General features: G+C 45.4%; 1 protein-coding gene across 1 annotated transcript; it reads left to right on the top strand.

Moving 5' to 3' along the window:
• The first annotated feature begins 1,826 nt into the window (after positions 1 to 1,826).
• Positions 1,827 to 15,915, top strand: RBX1 (ring-box 1). Its single transcript, XM_029954622.1, has 5 exons — positions 1,827 to 1,970; positions 3,834 to 3,912; positions 9,345 to 9,415; positions 12,399 to 12,484; positions 15,750 to 15,915. Exons 1-5 carry the CDS (start codon positions 1,893 to 1,895, stop codon positions 15,760 to 15,762), a joined length of 327 nt encoding a protein of 108 aa, XP_029810482.1. The 5' UTR covers positions 1,827 to 1,892; the 3' UTR covers positions 15,763 to 15,915.
• The last annotated feature ends 5,235 nt before the right edge of the window (positions 15,916 to 21,150 follow it).

The raw sequence follows: 21,150 nt of genomic DNA, 5'->3' as shown, positions 1-21,150 counted from the left end.
GTTGTCTCAATACGTACGGAGCCCTACAATGTACCAGGCACCACATTGTTACCAGTAAACAAAACAACAACAAAAAATCCCCTCTCTGGGTGAGGACACACACACACAATGAATCTAATAAGTTGGTAAATGTAACATTTTTTTTTAAATGAAAAAAGCATATTAAACAAATGGGTAATGGATCTTGCAGTATCTTTTAGGCCCTTGTAAAGATTTCAGATCAACTGTCACTCCTCATAGAGACCTTTCCTAATCACCCAATTGAATGTTGCCTCGGTTTCCCCTCGATTTCATGACCTTGTTTTGTCTACTTAATAGCACTTTCTGAGGGTTTTTAAAATGCATGCTTACTTGTGTATTATTTCCCTACTAGAAATTTGTGACTCCTTTGTCACCATGTCTTTATTTAAAAAGGACCTTGTTCATATTCAATGAATTTGTTTAATGAAGGATAGATATGCCCTCAATACCTTAATTTACTATGGGTCTGTGGTATTCTGTAGGGGCCCATGGGAACACAATAAATTAGATGATAGATATCTCAACATGAAATTATCACTCTAACAAAACCTGGGCAACGAAACACTTTGTAGGCTTCCTATGTTTTAAGGTCTCACACAAGTTTTCTCTTTCCGAGCCTGTTTAAAGCTTTGGTGGTGTTTTCATGGATTTGTTGTTCCTGTTTATGACTAAGACCAGGAAACAAATCGCAGTTTTTCCGGTTTGGCAATGGAGTCAACACACTTCGTTACCCTCCAATTTTTTTTTAAGAGAAAATATGAGATTTCAAATAAGCCAATACAAGATTTAAGAGTGATCTAGCTGAGTCATACCTCCGCATGGTTAGAGATTCTGAAGGGGGGCTGGATCTAGAAATGGGAAGGCGACATAACAGGTGCTCTGGCTAGGAAGGAAGGTCTGTTAAGAATAAATGGCCAAAGGCCTCACATACACACAAAATTCAAGACGTACCGCGACTACAGTTGTGACTACAGAGCAAGGAGCCGAAAGAGGGCCGAAAATAGGGAGAAAGGTTCATTGTTAGATGACCAGTTGAGGAACAGGAGATTTGTGCTCGTGTGTAAAGTTGAAACCGTGTACCTTAACCAGAGGCCATTCTAGCGCGGACTGGCATTTCTGGCATTTCTCCTAAGCCTCCTCAGCCTTTTTCAGGTGGGCAGGTTAAGGCAGAACTGGAGAATGCCTGCACTGCTGGGCCCTGGACAGGGCATTCGGGGGGATCCCGTCTCCCCGTCGAATCCTTAGCATTTCCCTAATTGCAATCGGAAACCAAACGGCCCCTGGGTCCGGCTCTCCCAGGGAGGCTGCACGTCGGGCCTGGCTCCGAAGCGGGTCGGGACCTGCAGAACCGCGAGGTCCCGAGTTTCGGCAGCAGGAGGCGGGACGCCCACCTCGTCCCCTCCCCGCCGGAACGCTGCGGAAGACCCGCCGGCACTGGAGAGGGGCGGCGGCGAGGGAGGCGGGGCGGGGCCGGGGACGCAGGTCGCGGCCAAGGCGGAGGAAGCAGCCGCCGCCCCAGTTGAGGGAGCGTAGCCGGGGGCTTCCCGCGGGAAGACGACGAGAGGTAGTCATTCGAGCGCTTCCACCCGGCTAGAGCACGTCTGCTCGACCCCGCCCGGCCCCGCCCCAGCCACCGCCTCTTCCCCAGCCGACGCAGGGGCCCGGGGGGGGGGGGGGGGGGGGGAGGGAGGGACCTGCGCCAGCGCCTTTAAGAGGCGTGGCCGCATGCTCCGCCCCCACCCGCCCCTCGCGCGCCAGTAAGGGGAGGAGTGCGGAGGGAGGCGCCAGGGCAGAAGCGGGGGTGAGGGGAGAGCCTGGCGTGCCCTGGTGCGCAGGCGCAGTGGCCCGACGACGGACCGTGTGTTTCCAAAATGGCGGCAGCGATGGATGTGGATACCCCGAGCGGCACCAACAGCGGCGCGGGCAAGAAGCGCTTTGAAGTGAAAAAGGTTGGGTCACGCCAGCGCCTTCCTCAGGGAAGCTAGAGAGGCGCGGATCTGGCTGGCAGGCCCGAGGATGGCCGAGGCGCGGAGGAAAGGGCTTCATTTCAGGGCGTTCCTGGGACCGGGTACCAGAAAAGGAAGCTGGGGGGCGGGTCTTAGAGTTGATCGGCGTGACTGCGGCCCACTGCCAATGGCAGTATTGGTTTCGCCAGGAGTCTGAGGGACCAATCAAGGATGTGCTTATTGAGATGCGCGGGGTTGCGACTTGGCTGAGGGAACCAAGCGCCTGAGCTGTCACTGGAGTGGGGGAGGGGTGGGTGGGGTGGATGGAAGGGGGAGTCGGGGCGGTGCGGCGGGTGGAGGATGGGGGCAGTGCGGCGAAAGCCGGGACGTGAGTTCCTACCGCATTGGAGGCCTCGGAGGAGCCGGGCTGGTGATCTCCTTGCCCCGCCCCTTCCCTAAGCCGGGGTTCCTCTGTCTGGGCGGTCCCGTAGCCCTCTCTCTAGTCTTCGCCCCCGCCGAGTTCAAGTGTCGCCAGTGTAACAGCTCATCTTCTGAGATCTGTTGGTTTGTCACACAGCCGCCCCAGTCCTGTGGTGATAATCCAGAATCCCTCTGTCCAAAAAGAAAAAAAAAAAAAAAAGCATGGTGGAATTTGTTAAAAGGAAAATGCGAGCCCAAACCTTGTGTCATTTAGGAAGGGCTGAGTATTAGTGGCGAACGACCGCGTGAAAGTGGGAAAGCAAAAATGTGTAACGTGTCATTTTGCATGAAATGCCTTTTAGTGGGTTTGCGAACAGTTTGGGAAGAAAGTGCCGATTCCCACATAATGTAAAATAAATCTGTTCAAATGAAGACTCTGAAATAGGGAGAATGTTATCCCTGGAACATCTGGCTGAACACTGACAGTATTCCTCCTCCTAGTGCTTTTTGGTGTTTCATTGTGGGCACTGCATGCTCAGTTACAGCCAGCAGCCATATTGAAGGATAGAAAAGGGGTTTTTTTTTCCCCCTTCAAGTTGAAGGTGTCGGCTGAAAAGTGCTGAAGAAGTTTCACTAGACACTGAGAATTGGTCCGAAAGAGCTAAAGGTTTTGGAAGTGGAACCAAATTAGTGGATGAAAGGGGAGTTGGGATATTTATAATTGCAGAAGCCAAAAGGTTGAATTACTTAAATACCAGTTTTAGACAAACTCTTGATTGGAATTATCTTAACTAAATATGAGGCCCAGCATGTAAGCGGTGAGAACATCAGTTTATTTGATCGTAGGAACTAAACAAAATTCTAGTGAGTTTTGGAGTTCGTTGTGAAATCATCTTGTGAGATTTAAGTGATGAGCTTGTTCCGTGTACTGATACTGGGTAATCAGTTATCCAGCTTAGCCCATGATTACCCATTTTATGATCCAATCATCATCTTAGTTCATTCTGTGCCTCGCTTTCACCTCTCCGCGTGCCTGCAAAGTTGAAGAGCAGATAGCGATATACCCAGAAATCGAGCCCTTCAGAAGATCCAGCACAGAAATTCAAGTTTGTGCTTATTAAATGTATGACAGGCACTTAAAAATTATTCCTGATTTCTTACATTGATATTGTTGACTACATTATTTTAAGCTGTAGGAAAGAAATAAGGATGATTTGTTAATTTCTGTATTCATATACGCAACCCTTTGGAGAACGGGTGAGCATGCGTGTAGCGTGCTGCTGTCCTCTGATGAAATAAATAAGAGTAATGTAATATCCCCAAACTCTTGTGTTTGGTGGTCCTAGTGGCCACAGCGATGGTAACTGCAGCTGCAGCATGAAATCCTGGAGCGTGTGTGCCTGTGTTCCAGGGAGAGTGCATTGTTCCCCCTTTTTCTCTTTGCAGTGGAATGCAGTAGCCCTCTGGGCCTGGGATATAGTGGTTGATAACTGTGCCATCTGCAGGAACCACATCATGGATCTTTGTAAGTAATTGGAGGAAGATGGGAGGCAGTTGAGAAGGTTACGGGGAGTGTGGCTATCCTGATGTGACCAATTTTTTTTCTTCACAAGGAGATAATAAAGCATAGTCAGAACACTTGGTGTCCTCTGCATCTAGTCTACTGGTATGTTCGAAATAGAGTGGACTTAACGATATCCTGGAGGCAGACTCATCTCTCAGAATAAATCTACGCAATCTAAAGATGGCAAGCACACATTTAGAATGAATTGTGGACACAGAGGCACTGTGGATTATTCCTCTTGTATTTCCCAACTCATACCCAGACTCAAAGGCAAAAATAGTGAAAGGAAGAAAATAAACTTTGAGCTAAAATATTTCTACCAAAGCTAGTTTTTGCTTGGCAAGATTTATAAAGAAAAGAAGCCAAAGAACTAAGGAATTCAGTGTTAGCCCCAAAGTTAAGAGAACATTACTGCCAACATCGAAATAGGCAACTAATTGCACTAAAGAAATTCTTTTTAAATCTCCTACAGATTCCATCACATATAGTAGCCAGTACATGGTGGATTTGATTATAGCTGTTGGTGGACTGACTTAGTGTCCTTACAGTAATTGCGAGAATGTCGATCATGTCGGGAACAGCTGAGATTACTTTTTCATCCAGGTACTAAAATGGTTTGTTAGTGAGATCAGATACAAGCTAAGAAATTCCTTCTGGAGTTGAAATTACAGGCACTTATTTAGAAAATCATTCACCTGCCTCTCCAGCTTCATCTTGTACCACTCTCCTGCTCACTCTGGTAGTTTCTTTGGCTTTCTTTCCATTCTCGAAGTGTCTATGCTCGTTTTTAGAGCCTTTATACACCCTGTTCCCTCTGCCTGTAATATTCTCCCTCTTCTCCCCACTACCTTTGTCTAACCCATTAGTCTCCAATCTAAATATGAGCCACAAATGCCAAGTACATACGTAACTTAGGGGCGCCTGGGTGGCTCAGGCAGTCAAGTGTCCGACCTCGAGTGGTGCTCTGTGCTGACGGCTCGGAGCCTGGGGACTGCTTCAGATTCTGTGTCTCCCTCTCTCTCTGACCCTCCCCCGCTCATGCCCTATCTCTCCGTCTCTCAAAAATAAACATTTATTTTAAAAAAGTACGTACATAACTTAAAATTTTCTGGTACCCACATTAAAATAAAAAGAAACAGATGATTTGTATTTTACTTATCCTACTATGTCCAGAATATTTTCATTTCAATATGTAAGTGATATTTTTAAATGAAATATTTTACTTTTTTTTTTTTTGGTATTAAGTCTTTGAAATGTATTTTACACTTAGAGCACATCTCGTTTCAGATTAGCCACATTTCAAGTCCTCAGTAGCCACATGTGGCTAGCCGTTACTTTATTGGGCACTGCAGAACTAATCCATAGTTGGTCTTTAGGTCTTACCTTAAACTTGCTCAGAGATGTTTTCCCTAACCATACTTATATACACACAGGCTACAACAGTTCTGTTAAATATTCCAAGACCTCCTATAGTTTCCTTTATAGTAGCTATTTAATTCAGTTCGTTCTTTATCATATCTATTATTTACTGCTGTATTCCCAGCATCTAGCATAGTATCCAGTACATAATAGGTTTTCATTAAATACTTGCTCAATGAATAATAAAAATACAAAGTAGGGGAATAGGCTGTGATCGTTGCAACTTGGAAAGCACCAATCAAGTAACATGTGCTGGTAGTTTATTGCCCCTGGTTTATTTGAGTTTTAACCCTGTTTACCTTCTCATACAACAGCAGATAGCAGCTACCCTGATGTTTACTATAGATGGAAGGAACCCATCACTGAAAAACACATGCACAGTTTTAAATGTGTTTGGGTGGGGTCTTTGATTATATGTTTGCTCATTTTGTGGCTGTGCATTTTCATAAGGAGTTGTGCCCGAAGCAAATTTTATTTTCTTCAGGCTCCTTTCTATAAATAGTTAATGATTTCAAATAATACTGTTTTTTTTTTTTTTTCAGTATTTAAGTTATTTTCTGTCTCTTTTTGGATGCAAGAGAATGTACTTATGGGAGGACCATAACAGAGAAAGGCCACTGATTAAGTAGTAGAATATTAAACTCTTTTTTTTTTTTTAATTTTAAATAAGCTCCATACCTAACGTGGGTCTTGAACTCATGACCCTGTGATTAACGGTCACATGGACTGAACCAGCCAGGTGCCCCAGAACACAGAACTTATGGACGTGTGTTCAAGTCCTGTCTTTGTTTTTTTAATCGAGAAGTTTATTTTTTAAATTATTTTTACATTTTTTATTTTAATTCTAGTTAGTTAATATACAGTGTTCTCTTAGTTTCAGGTGACAACATAGTAATTCAACAGTTCTGTAGTTTACCGTGTGCTCATCATGACAAGTGCACCCCTCAGTCCTCACGACCCATTTAACTCATCTCCCCACTCTCCTCCCCTGTAGTAACCATCATGTTCTTCCCTACACTGAAGAGCCTGTTTTCAAGTCATATCTTTTATTCATTTAATGAATTCTCATATCCTGGGCATTTTGCTAAGATAAAACAGTGACTGAGATCAAGCCTTTCCCCTTAAGAAACATACCCTTTTGTTTACTATAAACACTAAAGAGTAACCTGGTTGCTACAACTAGGTTTGTCTCCTTTAAAAAATAAATGGATTATGATCCTTGTAAAAAGACGTTTTGTTAAAGCTGAAAATAAGAATCTTGATTTAGCAATGGCCATTTTCTAATAAATTCTGATCTGGCATTAAACGAATAATTATATATACAGTTGTAAGTAAGAAAGAGTTACTATGGCTGTGCCCTGTTCGACTCTTCTATAAAGCATTCTTGGTCTGAAGACTTCCTCTTTTGAGTCAAAATTGATACTGCGTGCCTCTTACAACTTTGTATTTACCTCACATTGTTCCACTGCTTGGTTGTTCTAAAAATCTACAGTCCACTAGGTGTTACTTTCTCCATTACCTCAGGTAATCTTGTTGCAGATGAAGAGGCGTCCGGAAGGGCTTAGATGCACCCTTTGCCCGTGAGACGCTAGCTCTTTCCTAAACCATGTGTCCATCCCTGTTTTGGAAATGTGGAATGTGTCCACAAGAGGAAACCTGTTTCCCTAGCAGTCCTTTGGTGGTAATGCTCTTGTACTGAAGTTTAAAGGTCCCTCAGCTTTGTGTGTCACATGCAGTAAGCTTCTGCCTTTGTGGGGTGTGACAGGTGTGCTTGTTTGTCTGCGCTAGGTTGACAGCAGTTACTTTCCCTGTTTACTAAATCTTCTCACTCTGCAGCACAGCTCCAGAACATTTCCTTTTTTTAAAAAAATTTTTAATGTTTTCTATTTATTTTTGAGAGACAGAGACAGCGCGAGCAGGGGAGGGTCAGAGAGAGAGGGACACACAGAATCCGAAGCAGGTTCCAGGCTCTGAGCTAGCTGTCAGCACAGAGCCTGACACGGGGCTCGAACTCACGAACCGTGAGATCATGACCTGAGCCAAAGCCAGATGCTTAACCAACTGAGCCACCCAGGCACCTCTCTAGAACATTTCCTATTTGAAAACATTTTACACTCCTATTTAATAATTATCCATGCCATATCCCTTCTTATTTGGCTTTCTGGATTGCAATCCTATCCCTCCTATATCTTTTTGTTCTTTGTTAGGAATTATCAGGTAGGGGAGCCTGGGTGGCTCAGTCAGTTAAGTGTCTGACTTCAGTTCTGGTCATGATCTCATGGTTCATGGGTTCAAGCCCTACATCGGGCTCTGTGCTGAAAGCTAGCTCAGAGCCTGGAGCCTGTCTTCAGATTCTGTGTCTTCCTCTCTCTCTGACCCTCCCCTGTTCACATTCTCTCTCTCTCTCTCTCTCTCAAAAATAAATAAAACATTAAAAAAAAGAAATTATCAGGTAAAGAATACATATATATTTGCTCCTCATTCTCTCTGTAGAAATGGGTTTTGTTGGTTTATTCATGTACCAAGAGCCTACTTTGGACTTGGCATAGAAAGACAGAGTTCCTTAAAAATACCTTGACCTGGAAAAATTTAAACATGATAATGTACTTTGACAGTTGTTATTTATTTAAATAATAATTATGCTTCTTATTTAGCTAATTTCATAATACTTTGTCCTCATCTAAATGAGAAGATCCAACTTGAAGGACATCAGATTTTATTTTCTTTCCTTTTGAATATGGTAGTGCAGTCACGGTGCTAGTAAATCTTGATTATACTGCATAGTTCCTGGATTCTCCAGTCCTATCAGAGGGAAAACCCAGTGACTGTCTTTGTGGAGTGAATGTGGGTAGCAGAAGGAAGTTCTGTGATTTTAGATCCTTTGCCTTTCATATTTTTGAAAGGTGTATGGTGTATCTCTTCCCCGAAGACCAAATATACCCATTCAAATGTCAGCATTATTTGCTTACAGTTTTACTGTTTTCCACCTATGGAAGTTTGAAGTGATTGTCCCCTATTAAATAGTTTTCCCTGAAGCTTTTTCTCTTCAAATAGGAGACTCCATTTAGTTACCACCTTCAGAGAAAGCAAATGATACATTAGTAATTCTTGTCCCCTGAATATTTATCCCTGATAGAGCTTTACGCATCAGTTCTTGATCTCAGATTTGTATTCTATTTCAGTTCCCATCTCTTCCCCCTCTATGAAATTGGTACTTGGGTACATTTGCCGTAATTTGCTCTACTCACCAGACAGAATCACCTCCAAGGTAGTAAGCGTCGCCCAGTCGTGTGCCCCGAGTCTCTATCCCATTTGTCTTACAAATTCGCTTTGTTTGACAGTGTTTGAAGACCTTTGAGTTTCAGTGCTTTCACACAGAGCATATGCTACAGTTTGCCACTGGCCTCTTCGCTCTCTTTCATTTCGCTTCTGTCCCAGTTCACACACGTCTGCCTGACCTCTCTAGGGCCTGGAGCTTGGTGCCCAGCTAGGCCTTTTTGTTGGAAGGGCCTAAGAGGCACCATTTGCCAAGAGTAGGGAGAAGACGCCAGTTCTCCAAGCAGAAAGAATTACGAGGTAGCTTTAAGAATTTACTAAATTTATTTCTTAAAAAAAGGAATTTACTAAGTTTACCAAATTAGAAGAAATCACTTTCATTTGGACAGGTCAGGTTATGTTCAGAACAAAAATGGGCCTTTTCTTTCATAATCAGTCTGCAAACAAGGATAGAAAATCATTGTAAAGCAAACTATTAAGTCACATCTCTGCCTTTTGTGCTTTGCCCCCTTTTTACACTCATTAAAAACCAATTATAACTAATTAACCTCTTGAGATTTTGTTCAGGTTTGTACCACCCTCAGCCCCGCCCCCGCCCAAGTCATGCCCTGGTGTGATTGTGCGGGTAGGGCTGCTGTGGATCGAAAGGTTGTTGCTCCTGAGGCCCAGTGATCCTGTGCTCTTTCTTGTTCCCACAGGCATAGAATGTCAAGCTAACCAGGCGTCTGCCACTTCCGAAGAGTGCACGGTCGCGTGGGGCGTCTGTAACGTAAGGAAACCTTTCCCTATCAGCACGGCGTGTAAGCATGCGCTGCTTACGCTGCTTTGCCAGTCCTGAAAATAACTAGGAAAAAATGACTAGCCCACCTTGCTCCCAAAAGGTATACGAATAGTAAAAAAAAAAAAAAAAAAAAAAAACCATTTTAAATCTTTGTACTATTCACCTGTTAATAGGTTAAAGATTACTACTTATTATAGGCGCACCATATTGTCTTAATTATAAAGCATGGACCCACTTTTGTTAGCAGCACTTTGGGGATTCATCTTTGGGCATCGCCTTCAAAGCCTGTGGCAGTCTTTGGAATATTCTCCTGTTGGTGGAAATCTTTACCTTCTGAACAGATTTTTTTTTTTTTTTAAGGGCTAGATGCCTTGTGGAACTAAGTTTGGTGCATAAACTGAGTATTCAAGGGCCTGTGTGTGTTTTAAAGTGTGGCACATGTACTAAGTTAGGATTTTTTTTAACATGGCTCATGCCAGAAATATTTTGTCCAGCATCATTGGACAGAATGTACAGCCTTCCATGGTGTGACAGCTGTGAAGGATAACAGCATCAAATATGTTATTTCTAGCATGTGTTAAGAATTCATCTGTATAGCCTTATAGTCCTAGTCACACGAGCTAAAATTGTCCTGTCCGAGCCTCCTGCGCTCAGGGACCAGAGGACCCTTAGCTCCCAGCATGGCACAGGCCTCAGAGGTTCTGGTCAGACCATCATACCCTGTCTTGGACTTATTTGCTCAGTGACTTCAAGCAAGGTATTTGACGTCCCTGAGACTGGGTTCCCTCATGCAGACTGCACCGAGTATAATCAGGATGAAATTATTTTCTTCTGCCACATAGTAGACATAAGTATTTGTTGAATACATACATGTAAATACAAACTTGCGGTGTTGGTGGTTACTGAGCAGATGGCCACTGTCAGTACTTTTCCCCATCAGCCTGAGCGCCCCCCCCCGCCTCAGTGTGCCTTGAGCTGCGCCTTCTGAATTCTGCTAGGGCCCTTTGAGGAGTTTCTCAGTATCCTTTATTGACCAGGATGCCTTTGTTGTTTATGGGGATAAAGAAATAAAGTCTGTCTGTTTCTTTGCTCTGCCAGACATTCAGGCATGTACTAAAAGCCAGGTGGTTATTTTTTTGGTAGAAGGAAAAGGGAGTGAACTTGCCCTTAAATTTGGCTACAAAGAGACTAGCTCAGGGAGCCTGTCATAAGAAAGCTGGCATGGGCAGCAGAAACCTTCGGACTAGTGCTGGCTTCTAGTTCTGGGTCTTCTCACTGGCTCTGTGAATTAGGCAAAAACCTGTGATTTGTCTGGGTTTTGGTCCCCTGTCTGCAAAATGAAGGTAATAATACCTGTCCTGATGACGTGCCAGGGCTGCCGTGAGGCTCCGTCAGTCTTCTGTAAACTAGAGCACTGGCAAGTGGCCTTTTAGACTGCTGCATTTACCCCATGCGCACACTGTAGGCCATGAACAGGAAGGAAGTTGGGACCGTGTGGCCCAGCGATGCCGTCACCTGCCCTGCAGCCTCTTTCCGTCCACCCTGTGGGGCAGGTGTGGTGTACAAGGACCCAGGCCGCTGCAAGGTGCCTGATGGGGGAGGGGCTTGGGGGAGGGGTCTTGAATACCTTTAGGGGCCCCTGCCACCTGGGGATCGAGAAAAATGCCTCAGCCTTCTGCTTTTTAGAAATTTTTTTTCTCTTTTTCACCATGAGTTGTGTGAGAGTCAGGGAGTTGTGTGAAAGGGATCATGCGAAAGCTCTGGCTCTGGGACAATGGTCGTCCTGTGCTATGCGGAGCTACTAGCTCCGGGCTCCACCCTTAGTTACCGTTTTCCGGTCTTGTCTTCATCAGACGGCAACGCACATGGTGATAATCCGCTCAGTGATTCTTCTCAAAGTTCTGTGCCTGTTTTGGTAGCCTTGCTGACTAGACTTCTATTAAATCAAGTTTGCGAAAGCTTTCATTATTTTGTTGGGGTGCCTGCATTATTCCCGCCCCCCCCCCCCACCTGAGCCAGCACCTGACAGAGGAGGGGGAACAACCCTGCTGCTGACTTAATACTCTGTTCCCGGGAGCAGAGGTGGGAGAGCAAAGGTCCAGTGCGGCGTGATTAGCGCTGCATGTCATTAACTCAGCTCTGGAAAACTGCGAGCAGCTCTTCCTGTCACCCAAACCTGGAGCCGCCTCCTAGCTCCTTGTCAGTTACCAGCTTTCTTCGTATTCTTGCCATTTTACTTCCTGCCTTGATCATGAAATAAGCCGTTTGATGCTCCTTCAGCTGCTTCTGTGCAGTTTGTCCATCATCATGCTTCCTTTTACCCTAGTTTTCTGTCTTACTCCTTTTTAAGAGAGTGTGCTCACCGCTTAAAGGCTTCCGCAGTACTAAGCTCTTGTAATATCAGCACATCTTTGAACAAATCTGGAAATAAGGTCCTTTGAACAGAGTTGAGCTGGATGTGGGAAGATCGGGGAAGCGCCTGTCTCAGCTCTGGGTGGATGGCGGTGGCAGCGCGCTACCCCAGGCTGAGAAGTCACTGCCCCTGGCGCTCCCATTCTCCAAGATGGGGAGGGGCAGTTGGGGACCAGGAATGGGGAAGTTTGAAATCTTCGTGTGATCAAGGGCTTCCGGTATGTGTCCAAGGAAAGGATAGGAAAGTAGAAACCTCCCCTTACAGGCCAAATAAGACCAGGAAGCCCCATTCCGCCTTCTTAGGGAAGGGAAGAGAGCGTACCACTAGACCATACACTCTGTTAAGTAATTTATCTTCAAGTGGTCAGGACATTTCTGACAAATGTTTCAGGGGCCACGTCCGCACCTGACACGGGGTAAGCGGTCGTTGACCTTCTGCCTCCGGCCTGGCCTCCCATTGCTCTCCGGCCCCGGGTGCTTCACTCCCCTGCCCCTCTGCTCCCGTAGATGGCCGAGGCCGCACAGAATGATTTTTAATAAAATGTATCTTTTCTTCCAGCATGCTTTTCACTTCCACTGCATCTCTCGCTGGCTCAAAACACGGCAGGTGTGTCCGCTGGACAACAGAGAGTGGGAATTCCAAAAGTAGGTGTCTCTGGCTGTTTTGACGTTGTAAGACTGGGCTTTGTGGTCCGTGCCCGTCTTTGACTCACCCCAGGCTGGAGGGTGCGTCGTCTCAGAAGATGGACACACGGAACACACATTGTTTTACAGACTAACTTTTGGTTAGTTAAATAAGGATTCACCTATGAGGAAAATGCCCAGAGGTGTGGCATGTAGACTGTCCCAACTCCCAGGGTCTGTGAAAGTAGAAGACAGGAGAATCTGCAAACTATTAAATATTTCCAGAATCACGTCCATAATAAGGATCCAGAGGCTAACCAGTGTCAGCGCTCTTTGGGCTAGAATTACGTCCACCTATCCTGTCTTACTGGTTTATATCATGCAGATTAATTCTGATATGGTATTTATAGCTATATTGGCTAAATTATTATATAAATAAAACATGACATGGTAAATTTTTAAGAAGTCAAATAGTCAAGAGGACATACCAGAAAAAATAATCCTATTCTCAAAGATGACCATTAACTTCTTAGTACTTCTGACTACCATACACATGCTTACATGTATGTATACTTTTAATATAAATACGAACATCCTATATAGTAATTCACCTTGCCTTTTCACTTCATACATTTTAGAGTTTTTCCATATCCACATATATCCTTTCTGATGGTTGCAGAGTATTTTTTTATGTCGATGTGCTGCAATTTATTTAATCAGTCCCCACTGATAGACATTTGAGTTTCAAGTTTTTCACTGTTGCTTTGTAGGGATGAACATCTTTATACATGAATCTTTGTGAATGTGTGCATGTATATTTGTAGCAGTAGTTCCTCCTAAAAGAGGACTTTCTGGATAAAGAGTATGTTTTTTTTTTATTAAGAAAACTTTTTTTTAATGTTTAGTTTTGAGAGTGAGACAGCAAACGTGGAGGGAGGGGCGCAGAGAAAGGGAGACAGGATCGGAAGTGGACTCTGCACTAACAACACAGAGACAGAGTCCAATGCAGGGCTCGAACTCACAAATCATGAGATCTTTTCCTGAGCCAAAGTCGATGCTTAACTGAGTAAGCCACCCAAGGATCCCCGGTTTTATATTTTTGATATTGTCAGATTTTCCTTCCCCAAGAATATATACTATTTGACACTCCGTCTGAACAATGTGACAGAATGTCCCTTTCTCCGTTTCCTGCCAACGTTCTGTTATTGCACTTTTCCATTTTCACTAGTCTGATAGTTGAAAACTAGTATTCAGTTGCCTTTTCTGAATTTTGAGTGAAATTGGGTGGTATGCCTCTTTTTCTATGAAATGCCCTTTTTTGTTGCTGTTGAGTTACTGATCATTTTCCTTATCAAATTTTTATGAGAAAAGGGATTTTTATTTAAACATGAGTTTTGATTAATGGTATATAATGAGATTTATAAAACAAAAAATGAGGTTCTTTAGTTTGTTAAATGTTTAGAAATCCCTTATTGGCACAGATATTTTGCTTTTAGACTTATTTATTTTGGTAAAGAATTTGGAACTTTTATCCAACACGTGTTCCGTTTTTAAGAAACCTGCCAAATACTCAGTGGTTAACTCCTACCATTGCTTCATTCAGCAACATGTATGCTACATAATGTGTAAGATATAAACCACATGTGACAGCCCGTCCCAGTTCTCAAGGAGCTTGCGTTCCGAGTAAAACCATGAAGTCCTGTTTATCTAGGAACTTTTCTATGTTCTGAAGAGCCCTGCATGGCTGGCCCCGCCCTGGAGCAGCCTCCAAGTTCTGTTTTGGACCACACCTATCCCGTGTCACCCATGAAATATTCCCAGGACTGAGCCGCGGGGGGGGGGGGGGGGGGGGGGGGGGGGGGGGGGGGGGGGGCGGGGCTGTGTGTGAAGAATTAACTCATGTTGGGTTCTGACAACACCACTTTATCTAGTGGGTAACAGTACATTAGGAAAAGAAACAAGTTATGGCATTCTTTAACCTGATGTGCAACTTCTGGGTTGTTCTCCAGTCTGCTAGCAAACACTGGAGATCTACCCTGTGTGGAATTTGGCACAAATATTTTCTAGACAGTATTCAAGTGGATTTCTTAAGAGAAATGCAAAAAGGGTCAAGTAGTCCTTCGGGCTGATCAAAGCCGTGACCAGAGTTCCAGTGCCCTGGGGTCTACCATGTATTGAAGTATTTTAATCAGAGGCTGACTCTCCAAAAAGAATCAGGACAGGGGTGTCTGGGTGGCTCAGTCGGTTAAGTGTCCAACAAGGGCTCAGGTCATGATCTCACGGTTTGTGGGTTCAAGCCCCATGTCCGGCTCTGTGCTGACAGCTCAAAGCCTGGAGCTGCTTCAGATTCTGTGTCTCCCTCTCTCTCTGCCCCTCCCCTGCTCACACTCTCTCTCTCTCTCTCTCTCTCTGTCTCTCAAAAAAAAAGAACCAGGACAAAAGATTGAGTAGACAATAAAGAAGGATTTTTGTTCAAGAAATCCACTTATATATAGAAGAAATTTCCTGGCTTTGTTTATTTTTATAATGTTTTTAGAGCCAAATTTTGGCTTTTGGGGAAATCAGAAACCACCTGAAACCCATACCTCTCTACAGTCCTCTTTCTGAATGTAATCAGGGTGCAAATTGGACCTGGTGATAGGTTTTGAAATTGAAGTCTGTCCAATGACTATTCTCTGTATTTGCCTGAGTTAGCAAAGTTGAAGTGAAAATAGGCTGCAAGCAGGAAGGGAGGCCCAGTGCCGGGGGGGAGGGGGGGGGGTCTGAGCCGCTGACACATTCCCTTTCATAGCACCTGGCTCGGACTTTGCCCTCTTGCCTCCCTAATCCTGCCCAGCACGGTGACTGGGAGGGTCAGGGGGGTGTAGTTGAGTCCCATGGAGGGACTGTCAGTAAGAAGCGGGTAGTAGGTAGGGGCGCCTGGGTGGCTCAGTCAATTAAGCATCCGACTTCGGCTCAGGTCACGATCTCATGGTTCATGGGTTCAAGCCCCACATCGGGCTCTGTGCTGACAGCTCAGAGCCTGGATCCTGCTTTGAATTCTATGCCTCCCTCTTTCTCTGCCCCTCTTCCACATACGTTCATTCTCACTCTCAAAAAATAAATAATAAACATCAAACAAATTTTTTTAAAAACAAAGGGGATAGTACGTAAAATGTTACAAAGGATAAAATGAAAGGGGCAGGGAAAATTTTCATCACATTTGCTCATATGTTTTTAGCAGGTTTTATAGCCTCAAACAGGAAATTACTAAGAAATTAATAAAATAATATGCTTTGTTTTTCAGGTATGGGCACTAGAAAGAATTCTTCCATTGAGCTCAACTGTTATTCATTTAATGACTTGCCCTCATGTTACTTAAGTATAAATTAAATAGAACTGTGTCTTTTCTGTGTTGTCGTTCAGCCATATTGTATTCTGTGTCAAATAAAATCCAGTTGGATTCTAGAACAGATGCTGTCTGTCGTGTATGTGAAAAAAGTGAACATAAAGATTGGAAAGCCGGCGTTTGAAAGTGAGAGGTTTGTTCATTAGAGCAGAGCTGCCCTGGGAGCCTGTCGTTTGGTCACAGGCGTCGCAGCCCACGGCCTGCTCGCTGATGGCAGCCTGGGGCAAGTCCTCTCTTCCACCTTCCCTGCGGGCCGGCTGCTGAGGACTAAGCGGCGTCCTGGGCGCACAGAGAGGCTGAGTAAACTGGAAAACCGCTATACAGATGTTAACTTTGTGTATGCATATTGCTTTCTCTTCCTAGTTCAGAAAAACAAACCTGAAAAAATCTAATAGTAATTTTGGCTGGTGAAAGAGTGATTTATAGGCTTAAGTTGAAAATGGAGGGGGTGCCTGGGTGGCTCAGTTGGTTAAGCGTCCAGGTTCAGCTCTGGTCATGACCTCACAGTTCATGGGTTCGAGCCCTGCGTCGGGCTCTGTGCTGACAGCTCAGAGCCTGGAGCCTGCTTCCGATTCTGTATCTCCCTCTCTCTCTGCCCCTCCCATGCTCGCACTGTCTCTCTCTGTCTCTCAAAAAATAAAAAACATGTAAAAAATTTTTTAAAAACAAATACTGTAAAAAAAAAAATGGGTGTCACGTAGAATGGAATTGAAAAGGAGAATTCAAGTTGCCCATATCAGCACCATCTTTTGTAATTTGTTCACAATGTCTTAGCCATTGGGGTGCCTGACAGGCTCAGTTGGTAGAGCTTGCCACTCCATCTTGGGGTCATCAGTTCAAGCTCCATGTTGGGCAGAGATTTTTTTTTTTTAATGTTTATTCATTTTTCAGAGACAGAGACAGAGCATGAGCAGGAGAGGACAAAAAGAGAGGGAGACACGGAATCCAAAGCAGGCTCTAGGCTTGGAGCTGTCAGCACAGAGCCTGATGTGGGGCTCGAACTCAACAAACTGTGAGATCACAACCTGAGCTGAGGTCGGACACTTAACCGACTGAGCCACGCAGGCACTCTGGGATTACTTTAAAAAAAAAAAAAAAAAAGGCTTGGCTATGGAAGGAATAGCCAGTTCTAAAAGGAATTCAGTGGTGATAACGTGGTCTTAAGTGAGAAAATCAAGTTTACTGTAGTGGTTCGCAAACTAGGGTCTGAGGACTCCAGGGGGCTCCTGGACTCTTTAAGGAGATTCGTGAGGTTCCCTTCCCACTATGTGTCAGTATGAGGCCAGCTCTCCTTACACACGTCAACCGAAGCAGCGCCCTGAGTGCAGAAGCAGGCGTGAGGGTCCAGCTGTCTTCTGTTAGATATAAAGAGATCTGCAAAAATGTAAACCTGTGCCACTCTTTAATTTTTTTGTTTTGAAAAATAGTGGCTTTTAATAAAAATATTTATGTTAACGTGTGATGGCTTTTGTTTTTAATCTTTTTAATTTCTCAGTTTACATTCCATTACAGTAAATATAGATATTTACTCAGAAAAACAAAAATTCTTTGAGGTCTTCCATTTTTAAGGTCATCGAGGGATCCTGAGACTTAAAAGTCAAAGAATTTCCGGGGGCTCCTGGGGGGCTCAGTGTTGAGCGTCCAATATCGACTCAGGTCATGATCTCACAATTCATGGGTTCGAGCCCCACATCGGGCTCTGTGCTGACAGCTCAGAGCCTGGAGCCTGCTTTGGATTCTGTGTCTTCCTCTCTCTTTGCCCCTCCCCTGCTCATTCTCTCAAAGATGAGTAAACATTAAAAAAAATTTTTTTCTTAAGTTTAAGAATATCTTGCTCGGTTATTAAGAACTTTGAAGTCTTAATGAACCTGGATCAACTCGGTGCCAGGCACCCAGCAAGCACTCCCAAGGAGGTAGGTGCTGCTTTAATTTAGGGCTCCCTCCCTCGGCAGACACTCCCTCTTCTAAACCCCAATCAAGTGGTGGAAACTGTGAATAGTTCAGTCGCGAACACATTGCACACAGATGACGTTACGTATGGGGGAGATCCGCTTGAGTATTAGCACTCTGGGCTGCGGAGTACAGAGATCCAGCTTCTGCTTCGTGAGGGAAACTTGCTGGCGGGGACAGGCTATGTGACACGATAGAAGACAGGGCTCAGGGTGCGGTTGGGCCTGAGAAGGAATGGAACCAGGGCGTCGCTGTTGGGTTCTCTGCCTCTTTCCGAGGACTGTCCTCCTATGGCAGGAAAACCATGCCACCTCTGCCACCTCTTCTCCCACGGCTACCCACGCAAGAGGGACTCGCTCCAGGCTCAGATTCCCCAGATCCCAGCGGGTCAGGGGCTCATACCTGACCAATGGCTGGGTCCGTGTGGACAACAGTGAGTGCCTTGGGAACCCCAGTGGAATGCAAGGCAACCGTTCCCAGAAGAATGGGGGTGATGTGGGCCAGACAACACATGAGGTGTCAGGCTTCCTGGGGAGTTTTTTCTCCTACGTTGAGCCAAAACATCTCCTTGTAATACACATCTCCAGTTATCCTTGTGTTGCCTCATGAAATCAGTGGACATGAATCTTCCCTGAGACGTTAGTGAAATTGTTGCTGAGTGCCTGCTGTATGCCAGCCTAGTGGACACAGCCGAGTTAGACTAAAACTGTCCCCTCAAAGAGCTCACAGTCTGGTAGGAGAATCCTGGGAAAACAAATGAATACGGAAGTTAATTCTGGAGAGCTCGACAGGGCTCAGATATGGGCTTGGTCACGCAGTGCCCATCCTCTCTTGGTTTTCCTTCTCTCAACCCCCATGCCTTAGAGGGGCTCCGCTATCTCAGTCTGCACTGCAGATTCCATTCTTGAGGTTCTGCTCTGTCTGGGAGACGTCATCCTCACCCGTGGTCACAATAGCACGCTGGACCCTCCAGCGAGCTCCTGACACCCGACTGTGTGCATCTCTTCCCAAATCCACTTTCGGTAACCTCACGGTAGTCTGAAGTTGGCCGTAGTGGGTGTGTTTACGCCGCTGGAATTGGAAATGCTACAAACCGGGGCTTCCTTCCCCCAGAGAGCCTGTCGTTAGCAGCGCACTACTGCGTAGCGAACCATCGTTAGGATAATGGCATCCCAGTGTGTCCATTGTCCACCCTGGCGGCCTCACAGGCGCTTCAAACTCAGCATGTCAACGATGACTCTCCTACCGTTTTCCCAAAACATAACCCTCCTCCTGGACGACCTCTCCTGGTCAATGGCATTGCCACTCATCCAATTCCTGAAGCCACAGGCATTCAAAAAGCATTTTGGATGCTCTCCTTTCTTTGCCCCTGTGTCTATTAATCATTAAACACTATTCCACGCTGTGCTGTCACTAAAACCTGTACCCTCTTCTCCAATCCCACTGCCACAGATGGAGCCCAGGCCCATGATTGCAGGGACACCTGGGTGGCTCAGGAGATTGAGCATCTGACTCTTGATTTTGGCTCAGGTCATGATCCTGGGGTCGTGGGATCAAGCCCTGTGTTGGGCTCCATGCTGAGCACAGAGACTGCTTAAGACTCTCTCTCCCTCTCTCTCTCTGCTTCTGCCCCTCTCTCCCATGCACATGTGCTTTCTCTCTCTCAAATAAATTAAAGAATAAATAAGAATTGCAGTTCCCTCCAACTGGTCACACTGTCTTTAGTCTCTTGGCTACAACCCGAAGTTTGTCTTTACTTTGGTCTGATGCCCTTTCCACTGGTTGAGAAATTCCCCACCTTGAAGAAAGCAGGGTTAATTTCCCATCATAGACTTTGAACATGCTGATTCCTGGCTCCGCCAATTTCCTTGCAGCTGGAACCAGGGAGGTTACCTAACTTCCACCAGCGACACCCACCCTGCCATCCATCACGGCCGTGGGCGGCAGCCCCGGCAGCACCCAAGGCCCCGTGCAGGCCACAGAGTGGGGTACGACATCCAGTGTGGAGCAGCCAGCACCTTCCCAAACTGGTTCTGTGGCTCAGTGTTGGCTGGGATCCCGGCTGCCGCCTGGTTTCTGAGCTCAGCTCCCCATCATCCTTGGTGCTGTTGTGAACTCTCCACCATCCTCAGTGTCCGCTCTGCTAGAAAAATCAGCCAGCAATTCGATTCTAAACTCTCAATATTATTCCCTCTTGTCCCCATACCTTTTCCTTATCCACTCTTTACAAAAATAATTTTATTTATTTATTTTGAGAGAGACAGAGACAGCACAAGTGAGGGAAGGAAGAGAGAGGGAGAGATTCCCAAGCAGGCTCTGTGCTGCCAGTGCAGTGCCCAATGTGGGGCTCGAACGCATGCAAATGTGAGATCGTGACCTGAGCCAGTCAAGAGTTGGATGCTTAACTGACTGAGCCACCCAGGTACCCCCCCTTACTCACTCTAAAACATTGCTGAAAAGCTCATCATTTCATTGTAATGTCCTCTGACATTTTCTCTTCCTTTCTTCAGCCAACAGAATAGTCTTCTGAGAGTCCTTTGTCCATCTTTGCCATTCCTTGTTTTTGTCCCATGTTTTGATCAGGCTCGTTTCAAATCAGAACTCACTGGAGACTCAATTCCCTGGGTGATGGTATTATTTTATTTAGATGCCCCCTCTTTTCTGTTTGGACCAAGTTTCGATCTACTGTTAGAACACTTTTCTGGGCTTCTTGCAGGCCTGCTGCCCACCCCCTAAACTGGCCTTCGCCCCACGGTGCGCAGAGCCTCACGCACACACAGTGTGGCCTATCCTGGTCCTGCACGTCTCCTTATGGCCTCGCACAAGACCTTTGGCCCCATCCCAGGCTGTGATGTAGCTTCCGCTGGCCTTGCTTGAACCCCTGTGCTCCTTCCAAGAATACCTCCCAACCAATCCAGTCAAGCTCCTAGTCCCTGACCTCAGAGCTGGCCCTGAGAGCAGGTCCCCCTTCAGGCTCCTCTAAATACAGACGGGGCCCTTGCCTCCCTTTAGGGCCCCCATCATGGAGACTTCCTCTTTTCTCTGAGCTTTTCGAGATCTCCCCCAAAGTGAGGGCATATTTCTAGCTAAACCCAGGCAGTGTTGAAGTCTGAAACAGCACGATTGCTTTGACCAAAGTGTCCCCTTTCTTCCCCTTTAGTCAGAGTAACCTCAGAGTAGCAATTTTTCAAACTAATTGTGTCTACCTTTTGGATTCTGAGACATGAAACTATCCATTACACCAAAGTAGAACCTACCATCCTATACTTACAGGAGAACTAAACTTTTTTGAGATGCCTTGATAATTAAACATTCTATTTTTTGCCAAACCCCTCTTCCTGTGATGGAT

The sequence above is a fragment of the Suricata suricatta genome, chromosome 10, assembly GCF_006229205.1.
Source record: "Suricata suricatta isolate VVHF042 chromosome 10, meerkat_22Aug2017_6uvM2_HiC, whole genome shotgun sequence".
NCBI lineage: Eukaryota > Metazoa > Chordata > Mammalia > Carnivora > Herpestidae > Suricata > Suricata suricatta.
This window is presented reverse-complemented; position numbering and strand designations above follow the sequence as displayed.